The sequence below is a fragment of the Azolla caroliniana genome, unplaced genomic scaffold, assembly GCF_043228905.1.
Source record: "Azolla caroliniana isolate FFs.n. ecotype wild unplaced genomic scaffold, voAzoCaro1.0.p SCAF_9, whole genome shotgun sequence".
NCBI lineage: Eukaryota > Viridiplantae > Streptophyta > Polypodiopsida > Salviniales > Salviniaceae > Azolla > Azolla caroliniana.
In genome coordinates this window covers 13967796-13989740 of record NW_028230444.1, presented here as the reverse complement: position 1 = coordinate 13989740, position 21945 = coordinate 13967796, and the positions used below count along the sequence as shown (strand labels likewise).

Below are 21945 nucleotides of genomic sequence, written 5' to 3'. Positions count from 1 at the left end.
GTGTTCGAAACGCCGATGACAAATTCCAGTTATTCGCTACCGTAGTGCCGCTACGTAGCACGAGTACGTGATCGAAGGAAGAAAAGCAAAACTGAAGACACTACAATCAACATGAACACACAAATGGGTAGCTCGCTCCCTAATGAAAAGCTAGACTGGAGCAATTATTCATCTTGGGAGTACAAGATGACCCAATACCTTGTCGGGCAAGGGTATTGGAGCTATATCCATGACGCTCAAGAAAATCGACCCGACCCAAACAACGTCGACTACTCAACATGGGAGCAAGTGGCTAGACGAGTCATGTATTGCTTGGCAACATGTGTCCACGACCACATGTTTAGCCACATTCGAGATGCCAAGACGCCTAAAGAGGCGTGGGAGAACTTCAAAAAGATGTTCATCGCTAACACTACAAGAGTTGAACAACATTCGGGAAAAAGATATGTCTGTGTCGGACTACACCACCAAGATCAAAAGCATTTGCGACTCGCTTGGCTCCATCAACATAATCATCGACGAAGAAAAGATGTTTCAAGTATGCTTGGGCAGCCTCACACAATGATTCGACTCGTTGAGGACCGCAATCTTGGCGAGGGAAAGCCCTCCTTCATTCTTTGACCTTAAATCAATGCTATTGGTTGAAGAGAACCACGTCCAAACCAAGACTAAGACATCGGAAGGACAAATGTTCTTCTCAAGTTCAGACGGTGGCTGAGGATGAGGTCATGGCGGTAGAAGAGGTCAATTCGGCCCATCATACGAAGGGAACTCAAACCTTCACAGAAGCCATCGAGGAACCTTTGGAAGAAGGGGGAGCTTCCATGCCGAACAAGGTTGGAAAATCCTCCACCACGAGGAGGAGTGCCAACAAAGAAGAAGCAAGTTGGCTTCAACAAGTCGACAACTCATGAATTTCGCCACCAACTCCGAATATAACGACTATGGCTGACTATTCATAATGAGGCCTCCGCAAGCACCTCCAATTTGGAAGACTTGTGGCTCATCAATTCCGATGCCTCACATCATATGACATCCCACAAAGAGTGGTTCAATGACTTTCGTACACCGGATCGATCCGGCTTCATAGAGACGGGAGGCGACACCACACTTCCAATTCAGCACATCGGCAATGTCCCATTCAGGAGAGAAGGCGAACAAACTTGCATCAAGAATGTCTTGCACATGCCCACAATCACGAAGAATTTGTTCTAGGTCGGCCAAATTGTGGAGCAAGGCATGCAAGTCCGCTTCAACATCGAAGGTTGTTTCATTGAGAAAGATGGTCGACTCATAGCCAAGGGGCAGAGAGACGGTCGCATGTTCATCCTTGATTCGAACGAGGTGAAATCGGCCATGTATGCCAAAGGTCTCAAAACGGAGACAAACATCAAGTTGTGGCACAAGAGAATTGGCCACATCAATCTCCAACAGCTCTGAGCTATGCAAACAAAGGGAGTCGACATCGGACTTCCGGCCTTCGAGTCGAAACAAGTCAACCGAGTGTGCAAAGCATGCCAACACGGCAAACAACATCGACTCCCATTTCCGAAGGAGAGCTCCGCAAGCAAAGGCCTTGCCAACGTCATACACTCGGATGTATGGGGACTGGCTCAAACGCCGACGATCGGCGGATGCCGATACTACATCACCTTCATCGACAACTACTCCCCCTACACGTGGATCTTCCTGATGAAGAAAAAGAGTGAAGTGCTCTCCCACTTCCAAAAGCTCAAGGGCCAAGTCAAAGAAGAAATCGGTCGGCACATTCGATGCCTACGATCAGGTGGAGGCAAGGAGTACTTCTCCGACGAGTTCACCCCCTACCTCCAAAGTGAAGGCATTCGAAGAGAATTCTCATGCCGACACACACCCCAACAAAATGGAGTCGCCGAAAGGAAAAATCGGCAAATACTTGAGGTAGCATGCGCCATGATTCATGAGAAACACATGCCAAACTTTTATTGGGCTGAAGCGGCATCCATGGCCATCTATCTCATGAATCGATGCACCACCAATGGAGTGCATGAGCTAACTCCATACGAGCTCTTGTCGGAAGGAAGTTGATCCTGTCGCACCTCAAGGTGTTCGGAAGTATTGTGAATGTACGTATCTCGAACAAAAGCCAACAGAAGCCCAACGCAAAGTCGGAGGAATGTATCCTCATAGGATACTCGTCCGAAAAGAAGGCATACAAGTGTTATAACCCTTCGACCCGAGCGGTTCGGCTGAGTCAAGATGTAGTCTTCAACGAATCGGCATCTTGGTATAAGCCTGATTCAACTCCACCCGACACGACCGAGGAAGAGTTGAACGTCAACTCGGAGGATGATATTCGGCCAAGCCTTTGACCAAAGGACCATCCAAGCTCTACTGAGCTAAGTGGACCACACAAGCCTCCAAGTCTTCCAAGCACATTGCAGCCAAGTTCGAACTTGGACAAAGACAAAGGTAAGATGCCCGGATACGAAGTCCGCCACCCCGACAACAATGATTCAGATGTGTCGACTCGCTCACTAGACAGTGAGTTTGGTGTACCCATCATGCAGACACCCGGAGTAAAGAAGGTGCTCACATTGGCGAGCGAAAAACTTTGACACTCATCTAGAGCTAAGAACCTTGTCACTCGGCTCGGTTACAACGAGTACATGGCCCATCATTATGCCTTCATGATGAAGGTAGCAGCTGAACAAGAGTTTGAGAGCTCTACAGAAGTGACTCGTAACCCACGATGGGTGGCAGTAGTCAACCTTCACCCACACACTGCAAGCCTTCGTCACCGGCTTGAGGGGCAGGAACTGAGATTGCCTCGAAAAGGCCGAAGAAAGCCGAAGGCCGAACGGAAGCACACGAAGGCGATGAAAGCCAAAGTGGATGTCGGACGCCTCACACTTGAGCTTGAGGGGGTGTGTTTAGAGCTCAAGCACAAACTAGTTTAGTTGGTCAACCATGTAACTTCGTAGTTACTTAGATAGAATCTAGTTAGAAGTGTTGACTATAACGCCTTCAATAGGACCTTGTACTTAAGTGGCATATTCTAGATCCTCCACTCCCAAGTACATTTAATATAGGACTTACACCTTTGTACCTATATTCTCCTCACACATGTGCACCCTTGCACATGAGATCTATATATACCTCATCGTAAGTATTTTTGTATTTGATGATGATGATGCTTTTTAATATAGTTAATCATCCCCCATCTTGTCTCGTTGTTCATAAGTGTTAACTTCCTCTCTCTCTTCCTCTCACACACATACACACACATGTCACTTAATCTTCTACTGCTTCATCATATAATTAGGTACTAATTAACCCTTGCTTAATTACCTAATTCTTAACAGTGAAAAGAATGCATGCACATATGTCCTTACCCTTCTTGATAGAAATTTGAGTATGACACTCACATTATCATGCCCATTAAATAAGTCATCATATTTCTTGCAAATTACCTTATATTTTGAGCATATGATAAGTAAGTGATATTCATCCTCCACTAGGTTTTTAATTGCATACCTTACATATCTTCATATTTGGGTGATGATGCCAACTCAACACCTAACATGCATGAGCAAGTTCAAAGAAGTGTTACAGCTCTCCAAGAGCCAAGGGTCATGGAGGTAGAGATGCAATTGGATACATTTTGGGATTTTTTTCTCTTGTATTGGGGCCAATATTGAGGATTAATATTTGCAATCTAATCTTCGAAATTCGACATTTTGGCATCTTGTGACTTCATCCTTAATGCCTTTGGTGATCTATCCTCAAAGATCACATACTTCATAACAACACTTGAGATCTCTAATAGATTGTTTACTCCCCATCTCTTAAACCATTTCATAATGTCACCACTTAGCTAGATGAGAGGATTTTGTTGTTGTAGGTTTTTGTATCTTGCATCCTATGTTCCAAGTTTGTTTGGATAGTCTATAATCAAGCATATTCTTGATTGTTGTGTGTGATATATATATGTATATATATATGTATGTATGTATGTATATATATATATATATAGAGAGAGAGAGAGAGAGAGAGATTATAGCATCGTCTTCAGAGGTCAAATATGACCTACGAAACTAAAAATATTACATTTCACGTGATACGTGTGAAAGTGAGTAGTGACTCTCGATGTTCAAGAACTTTACCAATGAATGTTATCATGTAATTCAATGTGTTATGTGTGAGATGACATGAATTTTATAATATAATTGAATGTGTTATGAGTGAGGCCCTTTGTGGTGTCCCTAAACAGTGCCAAGCCAAAATGAGCCCCAAAGTGAGTCACGAAGGAACCAAGGGACCTCAAAACGAGTTGGCACACACCCACGAAGTCCCGATCGGAGTTGACACGAGCATAACCCAAGTAGGGTTTGGGTTGGGACAGTCCCACACAGGCATGAGTCCCAACCTAAGTGGGGACCCAAGAAAGAACCTAGTCCTAGTCCAAATCTTGGTCCCAATCCAAATCCTAGCGCCACCTTGGGCTAGGATAACCCAATCCCAACGGGCAATCCCACTTGGGATTGCTCCACAGCTAGTCCAACAACTAGCCCCAATGGCTAGCTCAAGGGCTAGCCTCAACGGCCATTTTTGGCCCAATGCCAAGGGAGCCCAACAACCACCTCTTAACATAATGGTTTGGGTAACCTACGAGTCACCTTTTGGCATAACGATTGGGGTAACCCAACAACCACCCCTTAGACTTATATGGAGGAGCTTCTACTCATTTTGATTTATACCTCGATTTCCTAATTTACTCACTCTCTCGTATCAAGCTCCTTAATATTAGTTAGCTCCAAGAAGCTTGTGATAAAACCTTCTTATAATTGCTATGATTAAGTATTAATGATAATTAATCATAGTTTTGGCTCGATATCTCTTGTCCCAACCCTGTTTCGAGATCGTTTTGAGACCCCCATGTTTTAGGGTCATAACACTTGGCTTAGTACACCCTTTGTAAGGAATTGGATAATGATTTTCAAAAAGAAGAGGTTGGAAAGGTATTGTTTCACCCTCAAATGGTTGAAGTCTAAGTTGGGATGGTAACAAATGAGAAATATGCTTATTTGCTCAACAAGCCATTTACCCACATGTTTCAACTTTCAACAATGTTGGGATGCTAACATTATGTTTAAGGGTTAGAAGTGGGAGTAATTAAATTTATACCAAAGATACCATCTCTTGGGCCATTTAGTCGATTGAGACTTATTTCCTTAATAAGATTATTGTATAAGTTATTTCCAAATTAGTGAACTAGTTGCCTCAAATTATTCATCCAACTCAATATGACTTTATTGCAGGTAGAAATATTGCATAATATATGACTTTTCAACGAGTGATGCATAACTTTCTACTTGGTCAAAATGCAACATCTTGTTTTATGTTTAATAGAGTCACTCAAAAAATTGTCACTAGATCAATGCAACAAGGATGCCCACATAGACCATTGTTATTTGCCATTGTCCCTCATCCTTTGTTAGTAATGTTATTGTCTCTAGAGACATGTGGTGATATTGTGGGTTTGCACCTTCCTTCTAGAGGACAATTAGTGGCATAAACCTTGATTGATGATTCCTTTATGATTTTATAAGACAAACAAAAACCTTGAAAAGAATATGGAAGAGTTGAATAAATTTGCAAAAGCCACATATTGTCTCCCCCATTGAAACTAATATAGAAAGTTTGGGATGGTAGGGGTTAGTGGCTAACAACATTCAATATTTAGACAATTGGGTTTCCATTGGGGGTTAATGTGCCAAACATGCACTTACTTGAATGGATCGAGTGTAAGTTGAGGATCAAGTTTATGTATTAGAAGACTCAATCATGGCCATGTACAACATAAAGTGGTACAACGTATTATGAAACCCATGACATTATATTTTTTGCCTTTGCTTACTAAGGAATTATAAGAGATATTGCAACCTCTTCAAATCATGTTTTGACATAAAAACAATAGGAGGGGGATTATATGGATTTCATAGGATCATTTAGCTACTTGCAAACGACTAGGTGCTGGTGGTGTTTTGAATTTGGATATGCATTTGATGATAGATGGTTTTCATTAGTGAGAGATATGTTTTGACCAGATCAATGATGGGTTCGTATGCTTTATGGATATTGATGGATTGATACATGGAAGGACAAAGATTTAAGCATGATGGTGGCACTTGGTTAATGGAATCATTCCTTTTAAATTTTGACATTCTCACGTGCTCAACCATCATCCAATCGACATATTTTGAATGGGCACCGTAATCTAGGAGACAACAATGCAATTCATTATAGAAGGGATTACGTCTTTCTTGAAATTGTTATATTGGTAAGGAAAGGAGAAATTCATATCTGAGTTCAGTTTTTTGTTGCAATTAGGGGTGATAGGGTTGGATGATGTGATTGATGTTTAATTTCAAAGGTTAGAATTCAAGATGAGATAAGTTTTTTTTTAGTTCCCCACATTATGGGTTTATTTGAAAAAAGTTGCAAAGCATAACTTTATTGCATGGATCTCTATCGAGGCCGACATATAACACTCCTTGGGTGGATTGGTGTTTGAAGGGATTGATTTGATTCTCAAGGACAAACGAATACATTGTTCATAATTGAATGGCTTCATTATTTGGCTCTCAGACAAAAGAAAGATGGAGTGCAATGTATGTAAGTCAAATTCAAGGTGGTGGAAGATGTTACAACATGGTTGGCATTCCCAATTACCATTTTCTACAAGGGTATATGTGGAGATTGGGGAGCTACCATTAGGTTCAACATCTAGCACATTTTCCTTGTACCATCCCATTGGAAGTATCCATCACAAATTTGACTAGTTTTGACCCATTGTACATTGAGGCCCATACAATGGGTCTTTACTCAATATGTTCAAAATCACCCAAATGATGAGATGGAGATCGTGTTCCAATTCTTATGTTATTGGGGTTGCAACATGATTGGAATACAAGTAATGATTTCATGTTTGATGGTAGACATGGAGTTAGTGCATATATTAGGAAGTTGAAAGATGTTCTTATGTGGCACTTTTCGGTATGGAGAATGGATAGTTGCATATTTGAGTCTTTTGATGTTTTAGAGAATGTCTCTCTACCTAAATAGAGAGGGCTAAATGGTTACAATGATGGGTTTTACATGCAGTTAATATAATTGTATGCTTTACCAAAAATAATCAATAATAATAAAGAGAGGATATCGGAGGCTTTCTAACCAAGAAGAGGTGGGAAGTAATTATTTTACGGTTGAAAAGAGATGTTGACGAAGAAAGATAATGGCATAAAAAGATGGCTAACATGACACATTAACTTACAATAGTCATTTCTGATCCAATCTAGCAACATGACATTTGCATGTTTGGTCTCCAAGAACAAGCTTATCAACCAAAATCTTGGCACCAAAAACTAGGGAAGGTCTAGAGCCAATGATTGTTCCCACCCTCTACAAGCTTTCTTTCACCTTGTTACATCATGATTCATAACTTACATTCAAGTTCATATTCAAATATTGCAAATGCCATTAGCATTGCCAAGTAAATCACGACTTGAGATTTCATGTTGCCCATAAACCCATAAACCTTTAAGCCAAACCTATCAACCAATAAACTTGAGTATAAAAGAACCAAACCGAAACGTTTATTTATAACCCGAACCAACCCAAAACCATTACATTTTTTTGGAACCGATAAACCGTTAAACCAAAGCTTAACGGTTTGGTTCGGTTTGGTTTGAGCTAAAACTGAACCCATTGCTATACGTTAGCAAAGAAATTTAGAGAGGTTAGGGCGGGTTGTTATGCAAGGAAATATGATGAGAAATTAATTAAGATAAATATCACTTTGACCAAGAGACTCTTGTAATAAAATCATCTTTACCCATACACCTACCATAAACAATCAAATCTATTGGGTTTGAAATTACCAATGTCTCAAACAAAAGAAAAATGTATATAAAGCATCTAGATTGCCAAATTTCTCAACAATATGTAGAGCAACAAAGTTGGCAAAACCCCTATTGCAATCAGAAGTACGAAATTATATTTGGAAATCCAATTGCAAATTACTGCTATTGAGGATAAGAAATTATCAACTTAAAAACTTCTGAGAACAAACATCTAAAATCAATGTAAAATATTGTGCAAAATGATGTATTATGTTTATGAATCTTCAATAGTTGTGTTTAACTATTGTCGTCCAACTATTTATAATGAAATTCCTAACATGATTTCGTATCTAGTGCAGTTTGTCCATAGTGGAATGAGATCACTGATTTCACTAATACCGATCATTGTCATGTTGCCAATGGGACACAATGTGAAACCACCTCTAACACGAGGAGTTTATCTAGTTTAAATGTTATTTTGAAGAATGTAAATATCGTTAATAATATTATTCCACTCATTCCACTTACCAATAACTACCACTGCCATGTTGCCAATAGGACATGATGTGAAACCACTTCCAATGCAAGGAAATTATCTATTTTTAAATGATATTTTAAAAAGTGTACATATCGTTAAGAATACTATTCCATAATAATATGCTAGGCAAGCCTTGAGATATATATAGAGCTTTTACAATAAAGCAACTTTAAATCTTCAAAAGTTATGTCAACTGAAATTTAATTGTAATCATTCTCCATATACATTCATTTCCTTTCATTAGCTAATAACCAACATAAACTGCTGCATTTACTACATACCAATCATCATTTTTGTCACCCATTTCCTCCAATATAACACCACTTGAGCATATCAAGCCACCATCCACTACCTCCACATCAATTATTTCGCCACTAAACCAAACAAATGGTCTCCCAATGAATGTTTGTCAAATGAAATATTAATATGGAACGTTAAAAATGGTCAAACAAAGAAGTTACGAGTTCAAACAGTTAACTAGACCAAAATTTGTTGAATATTGGTTTAGGTTTCTTTTTTAATCAATAATCGTCAATAAAACAAATGTCTCCCATGAAAGTTTGTGAAATGGAATTTTAATATGGAATGGTGTGAAGTCGAACAATTACCTGAGACCAAAATTTGTTGAATATTTTGGTAGATTTCTTTCTTAATCATTGTCTTTTATACTTATTTAAAGCAATCATTTTCCATCCTTGTGTTGTAATCAGATGTACAAAATATTTGTATTAGTGGATAAGACATTAAAAGAATGATAGCAGTCATATATGAGATATCATCAACATACCTAAAGATCATTGTTGGTTTTCATATAAAATTTGATATGCAACAAACAGGTAATTGTCTGTAATTAACTGATTTTTATATAAACAAATTTTTAAACTTCATCATCATTTGTTAATTGTTTTTTTCTGATTCAATAATGATCCATAGGTTATTTAATGTCTGACGGATGTACAATTTAACCTCCTTAGCACAAGCAGATATGCCACTCAATCCAATGAGTATATGGGGAACGAAGCAAAATACACTAAATTTTTGTTGGGAGGTCTTTGCGAGAAAACTCCTATGAGCAGTGGCAAGATGCCAAAGCAGCAGCTTAAAAATAAGCTAAACAAGAACTATATTACTTCGTGACGCTAAAAGCTTTTAAATACAAAACTGAGACTGGGTTTGTAGCCCATGCATTTATGAAAAGGGATGAAATATTCCTAGGAACACGAATTAAAAGTAACAGAGTAGCAACGAGAAAAAGAACAATGCATTAAATATTGTGATGTAGTAGTTTGTTTAAAAAGTCAACTGTAATAATGTTGGAATTAAGTAAATCTAGAGAGAGAAAACATGGATAGAGGGTGCAAAAGAGAGATCAGTTCTAAGGTTGCCACCCTCCCAACACCCCTCAGCTCCTGAACGGTGCACCAACATTGAGATGAGTAAGGAGTTGATAAATAGTGTCCCTAAGAAGGGGCTTGGTAAAGAGGTCAACCACATTTTCCTGAGTGGAACAATAGTCAATCTGATGATCTGATTAGTGATAAACTCATGAACAAAATGGTAGAGTGAAATTCAATCTGTTTAGTCCTACCATGGAAGGAGGAATTGTGTGTTAATGCACAAGCACTTTGGCTATCACTGAGAAATCAAGTCCACATTTTCCCAAGTGCAAGAATAGTCTAATCTGATTATCTGATTAGCTATTAACTCATCAACAAAATGGTTGTGAACTTCAAAGTGTTTAGTCCTATCATGGGAGGAATTGTGTGCTAATGCACAAGTACTTTGGCTATCGGTGAAACTCGAATAAGACTGTCTTGTAGAATTCTAAGATGGTCAAGTATTTGTCTTAACCATAAGATTTCACACCATGCATGCAAATACACACGATATTCAGCTTTGGTAGACAAAGAGGAAACTGAATTTTGTTTATTGGATTTCCAAGAAATCAATTCTGAGCCAAGCTAAAAGCAATTGCCAAATCTCGATCGTCTTCGGTCTATACTGTTGAGAATAAAGGGCAATCGTGCCTTTTATTAGTGCACGAGTGTGAACGCACTCGTAACACACTTTTGAGTTGTATATACATAATATCTAAAAACCAAAAAAGAGGTACACTCTTTTGTACCCAAGACAGCATGCATCTCTCTCTCTCACTCAGACTCTCTCCCTCTCTGTTTTTGACCTAAACCCTAATCCTCGTGCTACCTTCAAACTGGTATCAGAGCCAAGGTTTAGGGTTTTCTGCAGGCAGAGTTTAAGGTTTTCTGCAGAGCAGAGTTTAGGGTTTTCTGCAGAGCAGAGATTATGGTTTTCTGCAGAGCAGGGATTATGGTTTTCTGCAAAGCAGAGATTAGGGTTTCTGCAGAGTAAAGTTTAGGGTTTCTGCGGAGCAGGTCACGTTTTCTGCAGTACAGGTTTGGTCCTCTGTTTGGGCTAAAATCATGACTAGCAGCAGTGAAAGTAGCCACCTTATGCACATCAAGAAGCTTGAGGGTGCACATAACTTTGCAGTTTGGAAAAAGCAGTGCTACAACATCCTGTTGCAAAAGAAGCATGCAAAGCCTATAAAAGTCAAAGGGGTAAAGCCTATAGATATGGACGAAGATGATTGGCAAGAGTTGAATGAGCTTGCATGCTCGACTATTGAGTTGTCGATTTTTGATGCCTTGCTTTCTAATATCGAAGGTTTGGACTCCGCCTATTCTATATGGATTAGACTAGAGGAACTGTATGCCTAAAAGACGGCAGCTAGCAAAGTTTATTGGCTTAAGAAACTTATGGATTTGCGTATGATAGAGGGCACACCCATGTCAACTCACCTAAGTGAGTTCAATTCCATTTTCAGCCAATTGATTGCCTTGAAATTCATCATTGATGATGAGTTTAAGGCCACGTTTTTACTTTACACCTTGCCAAAAAGTTGGGATACTTTCAGGACTGCTATGAGCAATTCAAATGCGATGCTTATTTATGCCGATGTAGAGAGTTCTCTACTCATGGAAGAGATGAGTCGACAAAATAATGCATCCAATAAGTCCTCTAGTGCATTGCATATGAGGGGTAGGTCACAACAAAGAGGCAAATCTGATAGTTATGGCCGTAGTAAATCACGTGGTAAAGATGTAGAATGCCATCACTGTGGCAAAAAGGGTCACTTTAAACGTGATTGTTTCAAATGGAAGAATGAGAAAGGAAAGGGCAAGAAGATAGATGATTTCATAGAAGAAAAGAGAGACACTCAACTTAGGAAAGGCAATACTAAAAGTGAAGAGGTGAATGTAGTCACTCATGATAGTGATAGTGGAAATGGTGTACTCTTTGTTTCATCATGCCATAGAGAACATGCTTTACTTGCAGATACGGATGGTGACATGCACACTTGGATACTCGATTCCGGTGCTTCTTTTCACGTCACCCCTCATCGTGAGTGGTTTTCAGATTACATAGGGGGTCGACATGGTGTTGTCCATCTTGGGGACAACTATGCATGTGAAATTGCAGGTATTGGCACTGTGCAATTACAGTTTCAGCATGGTTCTGCTTTCACACTTCAGCATGTACGGCATGTACCTCAGCTCAAGAAGAGTTTGATTAGCACAGGACAGCTAGATGATGATGGATTTCACACAACCTTTGGTGATGGGAAATGGAAGATTTGCAAGGGATCTAGAGTTATTGCCAAGGGTAGTAAAAGTGATACTTTGTATCCTCTCCATGTATCTAGTGTGAGTGACCATGTTGTTGCCATAACCGAGCAGCCTAGTGTTTCTTTGTGGCATGGCCGGTTGGGACACATGAGTGAAACTGGTATGAAAGTACTTTCTCGTTTGGGTTACTTGCCGTGTCTTCGTTATGCTGATTTTGAACATTGTGATCATTGCATTTATGGTAAACATGTACAAACATCTCATAAAAAGTGTCTTTCGCTGAAGTCATCCCCGCTTGAGTTAGTACATTCAGATGTATGTTAGATGCCAGGGCTATCATTAGGGGGAAAGAAATACTTAGTCACTTTTGTCAATGATGCTACACAGAAGGTATGGGTTTACCCTATTCGTAGCAAGGATGAAGTGCTCGACAAATTTCGAACATTTTTGGCATTAGTTGAGAATCAAATTGATAAGACACTTAAGCGTCTTCGCTCTGACAATGGTGGGGAATATGTGTCCAAGGCTTTTCAAGCATTTTGTGACAGCAAAGGGATAAAGAGGGAACTCACTGCCCCTTATAATCCACCCCAAAATGGAGTTGCAGAGCGTATGAATCAGACTATTCAAGATAAGGTTCGTACTATGCTGTCTCATGCTGCGTTACCCCATGGTTTTTGGGCAGAGGCTGTTATGACAGCTGTTCACTTGATTAATCGGTCACCTAACAGGTCTTTGGGAGGGGGAATACCCCAAGAAGTGTGGTCGGGCAAGCCACCTTCATATGCTCACTTGAGAGTGTTTGGCTGTGAGGCTTTTGTGCACATTCGTAAAGAACAACGCAACAAACTTGAGCCAAAGTCCTGCAGATGTATTTTCCTAGGATACGGTGACGAGGGTGAAATGGGGTATAGATTGTGGGATCCCAAGAAAAGAAAAATAGTACGCAGCAATGATGTTATCTTCCGGGAAAATCGCATGCATAAACAACCCGAAAAGACTGGGGAAGGACTGGGGAAGGACGTAGGGTTGTATTCCGAGAAGAAATACCTTTTAGACAGGAAAATGTGCCCGCTGTACAGCAGCAAACACCTGCTGTAAAATTACCTGCAAATGCAGAAAATGAGGTTGGAAATGATCAGCCAGTCTTTGCCAATAATGATGAGCCACCAAATGTGCAGGAACAGCTAGAACAGCAAGCTGTGAATGCTGATTTGCAGGCTGTAATGCCTGGACTGCAAATTGGAAATGATGATTTGCAGGCTCAACAGCTACCAAACAATAAGCATTGGGTTAGGAGATCGTCTAGAGTTACTAGACAGCCTGACAGATTTGTTCCTGATGCAAACAATGTGGCTGATTATGTCATGGTAACTGATTGTGGTGAACCGACTTGCTTCAAGGAAGCAATGGACAGACAGGACAATAAGAAATGGTATAAAGCCATGTTGTCAGAGATGGAATCTCTTGAGAAAAATGATACTTGGGATTTGGTGCAATTGCCTAAAGGGCAGAAAACACTTCCATGCAAATGGGTTTATAAAATGAAGGTCATTTCTGATTCCTCGCCAAAGTACAAAGCAAGATTGGTTGCAAACGGATACAAGCAGGAATATGGAGTTGATTTTGATGAGATCTTCTCGCCTGTAGTCAAGATGACTACATTAAGAATCATTTTGGGCTTAGTTGCAGCTGAAGATATGGAGCTCATACAGATGGATGTGAAGACCGCCTTTTTACATGGCGATCTGCATGAAGACATATATATGCAGCAGCCTGAAGGTTTTGTCACTAAAGGCAAAGAGAAGATGGTTTTTAAGCTCAAAAGGAGTTTGTATGGGTTGAAACAAGCACCAAGAGAATGGTATCATAAATTTGATGCATTTATGCAGTCTCAAGGTTTTCATAGAAGTCAAGTGGACCATTGCTTGTACACCAAGAAGGCAGGAGATGGCAGCCTGATTATCTTGGTTTTGTATGTTGATGATATGTTGATTGCTGGCAAGGATGTTCATGCCTTGAATTCATTGAAGCAAAGCCTTCATGGCAGCTTTGATATGAAGGATCTTGGTGATGCAAATCACATCCTTGGCATGCGAATACTCCGAAGCCGATCGAAAGGGGTACTCTTTCTATCTCAGCAGGAGTATATCTCTAAGGTTTTGCAGCGTTTCAATATGGAGGGGGGGAAAACAATTGGGGTTCCATTGCCTCCATATTTGAAACTCAGTGCAGAAGACAGCCCTACATCTGATGATGAGAAGGCTGAAATGGCTAAGGTTCCATATGCTTCTGCCGTTGGCAGTTTGATATATGCGATAGTTGCTACACGCCCTGATATTGCCTTTGCAGTGGGAATGGTTAGTAGGTATATGGCAAATCCTGGCAAAAAGCATTTCCAACCTCATTTTCTGCATTTGCAGGTAATTTTACAGCAGGTGTTTGCTGCTGTACAGCGGGCACATTTTCCTGTCTAAAATGCCTCCATATTTGAAACTCAGTGCAGAAGACAGCCCTACATCTGATGATGAGAAGGCTGAAATGGCTAAAGTTCCATATGCTTCTGCCGTTGGCAGTTTGATATATGCGATGGTTGCTACACGCCCTGATATTGCCTTTGCAGTGGGAGTGGTTAGTAGGTATATGGCAAATCCCGGCAAAAAGCATTGGGAAGCGGTGAAAGGTATTATGAGATACCTCAAAGGCACAAAGGACTTGTGTATTTGCTTTGGAAAGCAAAAGGCATCTGTCGTTGGTTTTATGGATGCGGACTATGCTGGTCACGCAGACTGCAGGAAGTCTACTTCTGGGTATGTGTTTACTTTCATAGGAGGAGCGGTCTCTTGGATCTCCAGACTACAGAAGTGTGTTGCATTGTCTAATACAGAGGCAGAGTATGTTGCTGCCACTGAGGCATGCAAAGAGGCTTTATGGCTTTCATATCTAGTGAGAGATCTTGGCATTACAGAGTTACCTATTCTTCATTGTGACAGCCAGAGTGCTATCATGCTAGCTCAAAATCCCGTCTTTCATGCAAAGACGAAGCACATAGAGGTGAAGTATCACTTCATCAGAGATGTACTTGACAGCAAGAACATTGAGCTTGTCAAAGTACATACAAATAATAATCCTGCAGATCTTCTCACGAAGGGTCTTCCAGCTGAGGGATTTGCTCATTGCCGACAGATGATGGGAGTTGGATAGATGTATGTATGTAGTTCAGCTTTGTACATACTTGGACTTAGCTGACTTTTTTTTTGTTTTTTTCTTCTCACGGCACATTGCCTTTAGGTGGGAGGTTGTTGGGAATAAAGGGCCATCGTGCCTTTTATTAGTGCACGAGTGTGAACGCACTCGTAGCACACTTTTGAGTTGTATATACATAATATCTAAAAACCAAAAAAGAGGTACACTCTTTTGTACCCAAGACAGCGTGCATCTCTCTCTCTCACTCAGACTCTCTCCCTCTCTGTTTTTGACCTAAACCCTAATCCTCGTGCTGCCCCATCAGCATCCAACTAACCAATTAATTCAATGCCTCTGAATGGAAGGCCATAGTCATCCGTGCCTGCTAAGTAGCAAAGAACACGGATGGCTTCTTTCCAATGCACTACGGATGGAGCATTTGCGGACTGGCTGAGAAAACTTAAATTGTAGCACAAATCAGGCCTTGTGTAGGTAAGATGAATGAGGATGTACTTTGTACTACCTTCAAAAAGGGTGAATGTTCTTCAAGAGAAAGCTAGGATTGCAGATCCATGGGACAAGAAAGGGGCTTGCAGCCAATCATGCCATAGGTTTCAAGAAGTTGTGGAAGATACCTATGCTGGCTGAGAAATATGACTCCATGTGATTTAGCACAAGAAGTAAATATAAAAGCCCTAAATCAATTATTTCAAATGTCTCTTTTAGCTTATTGCGAAGCTGCTCTATCTTGGTTTCAAAAGAAGCTATAATAAGTAAGTCATCTACATATATAATAACTGGACACATCAAGCCATCTTAAGGGAGGACATAGAGATTGCTATCAGCAGAACATCATTGAAATCCAAAAAAACGAAAGAAAGAATTGATTGATCTTGTAAGACCAATCCTTGGGATCATGTTTCAAGTCATATATGAAATTTCTTCAGAAATCATACCTCGCTGACCTGAAATCTCAAAACCAGGCGGCTGCTCCACATAAACCTCTTCCATTAGGTCACCATTCAAAAAGGCAAACTTGACATCCATTTGGAATATAAACTAATTGAAGTGGGCAACAAGTTGTAGGCCACAACAAATAGAAGCATACTTTTTCATTAACGCAAATGTCTCCTCATAGTCTACTCCTTCCGCTTGGTAATATACACTTTTGCAACTAATCAAGCCTGCTAAGGAAGATCAACATCAGAAAGATGTAAATCACAAGTGTTTGTCATAGCCATCACAGAAGTTACAGTATGCAAAGGGATAGGTTCTTGAGGGGCAGGAGATGAGGGTTGAATAGGACAAGTTGGCTGAGAGGATGAGCTTTCAGTAGTTCAAATAGTAGCTGAGGATGAACATGGGACAGCTGAAGTAGAGGATGGAGATGGAACCTCCACGACAAATTATGGAATGATTCTTGAGTTGTTAGATTATGACTCTAAAAAACAACATCTCTGGAAATGACAAGGGATTTGATTTGAGGATCCCATAGTCAATATGCCTTAGAATGTCTGCTATACCCAGAAACTACCGTTTCTTGCTCTTGGGCTCAATTTTAGTCTGCTTAATTTCTGAAAATTTGAATATATGCATCGTATCCAAATAGAAGAAGGTGAAAAACAGCGGATGTGTGACCCGTAAATGCCTCTTCGGTGTATGACTTAGTGAACAAAAGTTATGGAAGGCATGTGAAATAAACTCACCACCATTCTCAGATTTGATTTTTCAAACCTTGAGGTTTCTGTTTCAACTAGACGCCCATTCTTGTAACTTAGAGAATGCGTCAGATTTAGCTGAAAGCAATTAGACCACACTTTGCATGAGAAATCATCAATGTAAGCATGAAATATTAAAAGCCTTTGAGTTGCCTGTCTCTTTGGACCACATAAATCCATATGCACTAACTCCAATATGGATGTGGCACAACGGGTAGCTTTTGCAAGAAAACGTTTGCGGTAGTGCTTCCCATGTATACAAGCCACACATGAGATATCGGAGACATTGAAAAGAGGAATTCTATGCACCATTTGATATGGAGAGAGTTTTCGAAGAAAGTCACAGTTGAGGTACCCAAAGTAAAAAGCATGCCACAACTGAAAATCTTCTTGAGCTACCAACGCATAACTTCCATGAAGAATTTATAGATGAGAATTGGCGGATTGTAATGAGCTGTTGAAGCTGTTAAGATGACATAAGACAGCTTCATTTTTGTCAATAGCAAAAATTTGTAGGTTGTTCATGTCAATCACCTCCAAGTTAGAGAGTTCAAAATAGACACAATAACCTTGTTCAATAATACAAGAAACTGCCAGTAGGTCAGCTGAAAGATGAGGTACATGTAAGACATTTTGAATAATAGTTGGTTATTGACTAGAAGAACTAAAAAAATACATTACTCATGCATGAAACTTCAAGACTCAATGCACTCCAATAGAAATTTGTGAGTTGGGTGGGTGTATATCACACAAGATAGATTTGTCATGAGTTATATGACTTGTGCAACCGCTATTCACAGTCCAATCATCAAGAGAGGATGTGCTTTGGTTAATCTTAGAGGAAAAATTAGCGCAGATGCCTAAGAAATTAGTTTCTTTGGATGTATGAATAGTGTTAAATCTAGGTGTGAGCTTGCAGTTGGTTAAGGTTGGCATTATCCCTTTTCTATTTCCTACAATCAGCCTGGATGTGGCCTTTATAGCTATAATAATGGCATGTAAGCTCTTTGTGGGCTGGATTGTTGGCTGGTTTTGAAGAAGATTTACAATTGTTCATGGCGGCATTCCATTTTCCTTTACCTTTAGCATGGAGAATTAGAAGTGCTAGCCTCACAACGCTATCTTGTAACATCCCTACCAATGTTTTGAATTCAAAGCGGGAGTATTGGGAAGAAGATTTACAATTGTTCATAGACGCCTTCCATTTGCCTTTACGTTTAACATGGAGAAGAGTCTATTTAGAATTAGAAGTGCTAGTTCGCCTCATAGCCCTATCTTGTAACAACCAATGTTTTCAAAGAGGAAGTATTGAGAAGATCTACAATTGTTCATAGAGGAATTCCATTTTCCTTTACCTTTAACATGGAGAAGTCTCTCTAGAACTAGAAGTGCTAGTTCCCCTCACAACCCTATCTTGTAACACCCCTACCAATTTTTTCAAACAGGGAGTATTGGAAAGAAGGGAAATTGTGTCACAAAACGCCTCATAAGGAAACAAGCTGCTTTTGGGGAGAAGAAAAATTTATTATAACCTCTATAATGTTACAACCATAAACTCGAAGATTGGCTAGTTGGTTCTCCAAAGCTATCATTTGAGCCTTATTGGCTCTATGATACCTTTGTTGGACTGCATCCCACAATTCTTTTGTTGTCTCGTCATCTTTGCTGAGAAATTGATGTGCAACTTGAGGCTTGATGTTGAAGAGCATGAACGCAAGAGCACCACCACCTTTGGCAAGCGAAGAGTCAATAGCATCTTGTGCAGGTATTGAAGATGAAACATCAAAAGCAGCCATAAGATTGGGCTCACATGCAATTCCCAATCTAGATAGTTGCTTCCATCTACAATAGACTCTTTCGGAAGTTGTGGAATGGTTGAAGAGATAACAGTGGCATTGGAAGCCATGAATCCCTCCTCTAAAGCTATTAACAGATTGTTATAACTAGGTGCACAACAGTTGCTGCTCCTTAAATGATAGATCAAGAGGGACAACATATGGCTGCTTGGAGAGGGCTTTCTGTAGGGTGGGAGGGATGGAATGGGAAAAAGCAAAGAAACAAATGGTTGGCTATTCAATAGGAGAAAAAATATATGAATACGAACAATTGTAAGATGCAAAAGAAGCTAGAAATAGCTTTAAAATAAGGTAAATAAGAACTATTTTCTTTATAAGGATCAAAGCCTTCAAAAATACAAAAAAATGTGGGTTTTGTAACCCATGCATTTATAGGAGGGGTAAAATATTCCTAGGTACATAATGGTTAAAGTAAAGCTATAGTGGAGAGAAAAAGAGCAACGCATAAAATGCTGTAACGACGTAGTTGTAGGTTTAAGATGTTAGCTGTATTAATTGCTGGAATAACTTAAGTTTTCATTGTATTATGGACTCTGGATCATTTCATTTTAATACATTAATATGTCTATGATCTCCTATGATCATTTGCACACATTATTTAAAAGTCGTCTTAAATCAAATCTTAACAAACGTAAGAATAACATCAGTACTTACTATGGAAAAACGGATTTCACTTTCTTGATATCGAGTGATTCTTGAACTTGTTTTGGCACACCAAGTTTCAATTTTAACTTCATGTCTTTCGAACCAACACCAGGGATTGCTCCTAAATGCAGAACAAAAAAGAAAAAACTTCATGGTAAACATCACAATCAAGAGGAACTGCCTACATGTGATCAACTGTGACATTCAATTCTTCAACCAATGTTGAAACATTATGTAGTTTCGAAATTACTACAAACCGCCGACACGTATGTTTAAAAGATCAAGGAGCACTCAATTCACATGTAAAAACTTCTTAATGGAAAGCAAACTGAAATGTCTGTACTAAGCAAGGATCAGAAGTGTATTTGAAATATAAATGTACAAAAAGAAAAATCAATATGTGCTAGTACAAGGAAAGAATCAAAATTGTGTTTCACACGTAAATTTGGAAAGCAGTCCCATGAATGTTTTTCTATGTATAAGAAACTGAATTGAGTTTCATACAGTATATAAAAGAGCTCAAGGAAAAGGAAAGCAAACCCCATAAATGTTTGACTGTGTATGGGAAACAGAATGAAAGTAACATGTAAAACTATTTTAATGTAAATCAAAACCAAATGCATTCAAGCAGGTTATCAGAAGTTTGCCGTTACAGCAAAAGTTCCGAATGGAAAGCAAATAAAAAAGTGTTCAAAACCAAGAGCATAAAACATACAAAATTCAACAAAAAGTTCAAAGTGCATTGAGCATGTGTGGTTTGGGCTTGACGGGAAAGCAAACCAACCCCCAACCTGAACGGAAAGCCGGAATTGAATTTGTCTGGATTGCATCTCGGCAAGCTCGCATTGCTGCAACTGTGATATCCTGGCTACACACATTTACACATTTATATATAACATGTGTGTGTCCGTCCATACATACATGCATGCATACACTACATACGTACATACATTACATACGTACATACATTACATACATACATACACACATCCATACATACATACATTACATACATACATACATACATACATACATACATACACACACACACACATGCATGCATGCATGCATGCATACATTACATACATACACACACACATACAGTCTTTCTGTCTGTTTTTGTCAATACATGGGGCTTATTCTCCCAGAAAAATACATAAATGCATATACATACATATACGTACACTCATATAATCTCTATCAACACAAGGACATATACAAACATACATACATATCTTTCTTTGCACACGAACAGTTCATCTACGAATACATGATCACATACATATATGCATACATACGTGAAAACACGTGTCGACAAACTGTTTTCTTTTCTGTGAACACACACAAATGTAGCAATACAAAGCCCTTACCCATGTTGGTCATAGCCCACACCCATCTCCACAAACAGGGTTTTCATAGTTGACCTTGTATTGCCTTCTGCTGTCACCACCATCTTCACAGATCTTATGTCGTTACCCTGCGATGACGCATTCATCTTCCCGCACGCAGAGTTAGCATAAACAGGACACGGTGACCAAATCTTTCCAATCATTTTCCATATCAATCAATCCTCTGCTTCCTTTTTAAATCAACAATAAAAGCACGAAAACAAAAACAAATTTGGGTTTCTTGCTTGTCCCACTCGTTTTTCATCTCATTCATCGGGTTCTCAATTCTAAACTAGAATGCTTAATTCATTCGCGACGCTACCAAATGATGATTAATTTGTTCACGGTTATAGCGTATGACGAGTAGTAGGTTCGGAATTCTAAGTAGTGATCAACAAGTGTGCTTATTTACTTAGTGATCAATAGTCTAATACATTTTAATTAGCCTTGTCATCGCTCGCTAGTGTAAGAATTTACCATTGTTGAGAATCAAACTCAACTTTCCTAGTGTGGGAACTCGCCTTAGAAATACCCCAAGTGTGTGAACACCCACCTCCTAGTATTATTAACTAAGTGTCATAGAAGTTGAGTCCCATGACACATATTCAATAGGTAGTTAAGTCTCCACCTCTTTTCTAAGAGGTGGTTGTAGTGAGAGAACATAGAGAGAAGGTGACTACATAAGCACCTTCTCCTTCTCTTTGTAGTTTGGTTGGTTCATCCTTGCTCCCTGTTAATACAGTTTTCTGGTTTTCTGTATAACTCCATGTTCTCTCTCTCTCTCTCTCTCTCTCTCTCTCTCTCTCTCTCTCTCTCTCTCTCTCTCTCTCTCTCACAACTACACACACCTTCCACAACACAGAATCGCATTGGGTTCTTTACATGGTATCAGAGCGCTTGGTAGCTTGATCCAAGTTCATCCGCGTGTGTTGTGTCTAAGTCCACGTTCATGAAGAACCGGTTGATTGTTGTAGCAGCAACTTGCATAGCTCATATCAAGAGAAGAAGAAGAAGAAAACTAGCTCCATACAAATCAATCAACATGAATACTTAGATGGGAAGCGCTCTTCCCACCAAGAAACTC

The 21945-nt window shown here is 39.5% G+C and overlaps 1 protein-coding gene across 1 annotated transcript; it reads right to left on the bottom strand.

The window, feature by feature from the left end:
• Positions 1-8595: 8595 nt before the first annotated feature.
• Positions 8596-21065, bottom strand: LOC147860213 (50S ribosomal protein L34). The gene is made up of 4 exons (XM_087324163.1): positions 20844-21065; positions 20265-20341; positions 19483-19594; positions 8596-8795 (listed from the first exon to the last, which is right to left on the bottom strand). The coding sequence occupies exons 1-4, from the start codon at positions 21023-21025 to the stop codon at positions 8666-8668; spliced, it is 501 nt and encodes a 166-aa protein (XP_087180289.1). The 5' UTR covers positions 21026-21065; the 3' UTR covers positions 8596-8665.
• Between the last annotated feature and the right edge of the window lie 880 nt (positions 21066-21945).

Excerpts from the sequence above, each read along its gene's own strand:
- LOC147860213 (XM_087324163.1), bottom strand. The coding sequence starts at position 21,025 with ATGATTGGAAAGATTTGGTCACCGTGTCCTGTTTATGCTAACTCTGCG. Across the intron at positions 20,342-20,843 it reads GTGGGCTATGACCAACATGG|CCAGGATATCACAGTTGCAG; the intron begins GTAAGGGCTTTG and ends AAATGTGTGTAG. Across the intron at positions 19,595-20,264 it reads AATTCCGGCTTTCCGTTCAG|GAGCAATCCCTGGTGTTGGT; the intron begins GTTGGGGGTTGG and ends TTCTGCATTTAG.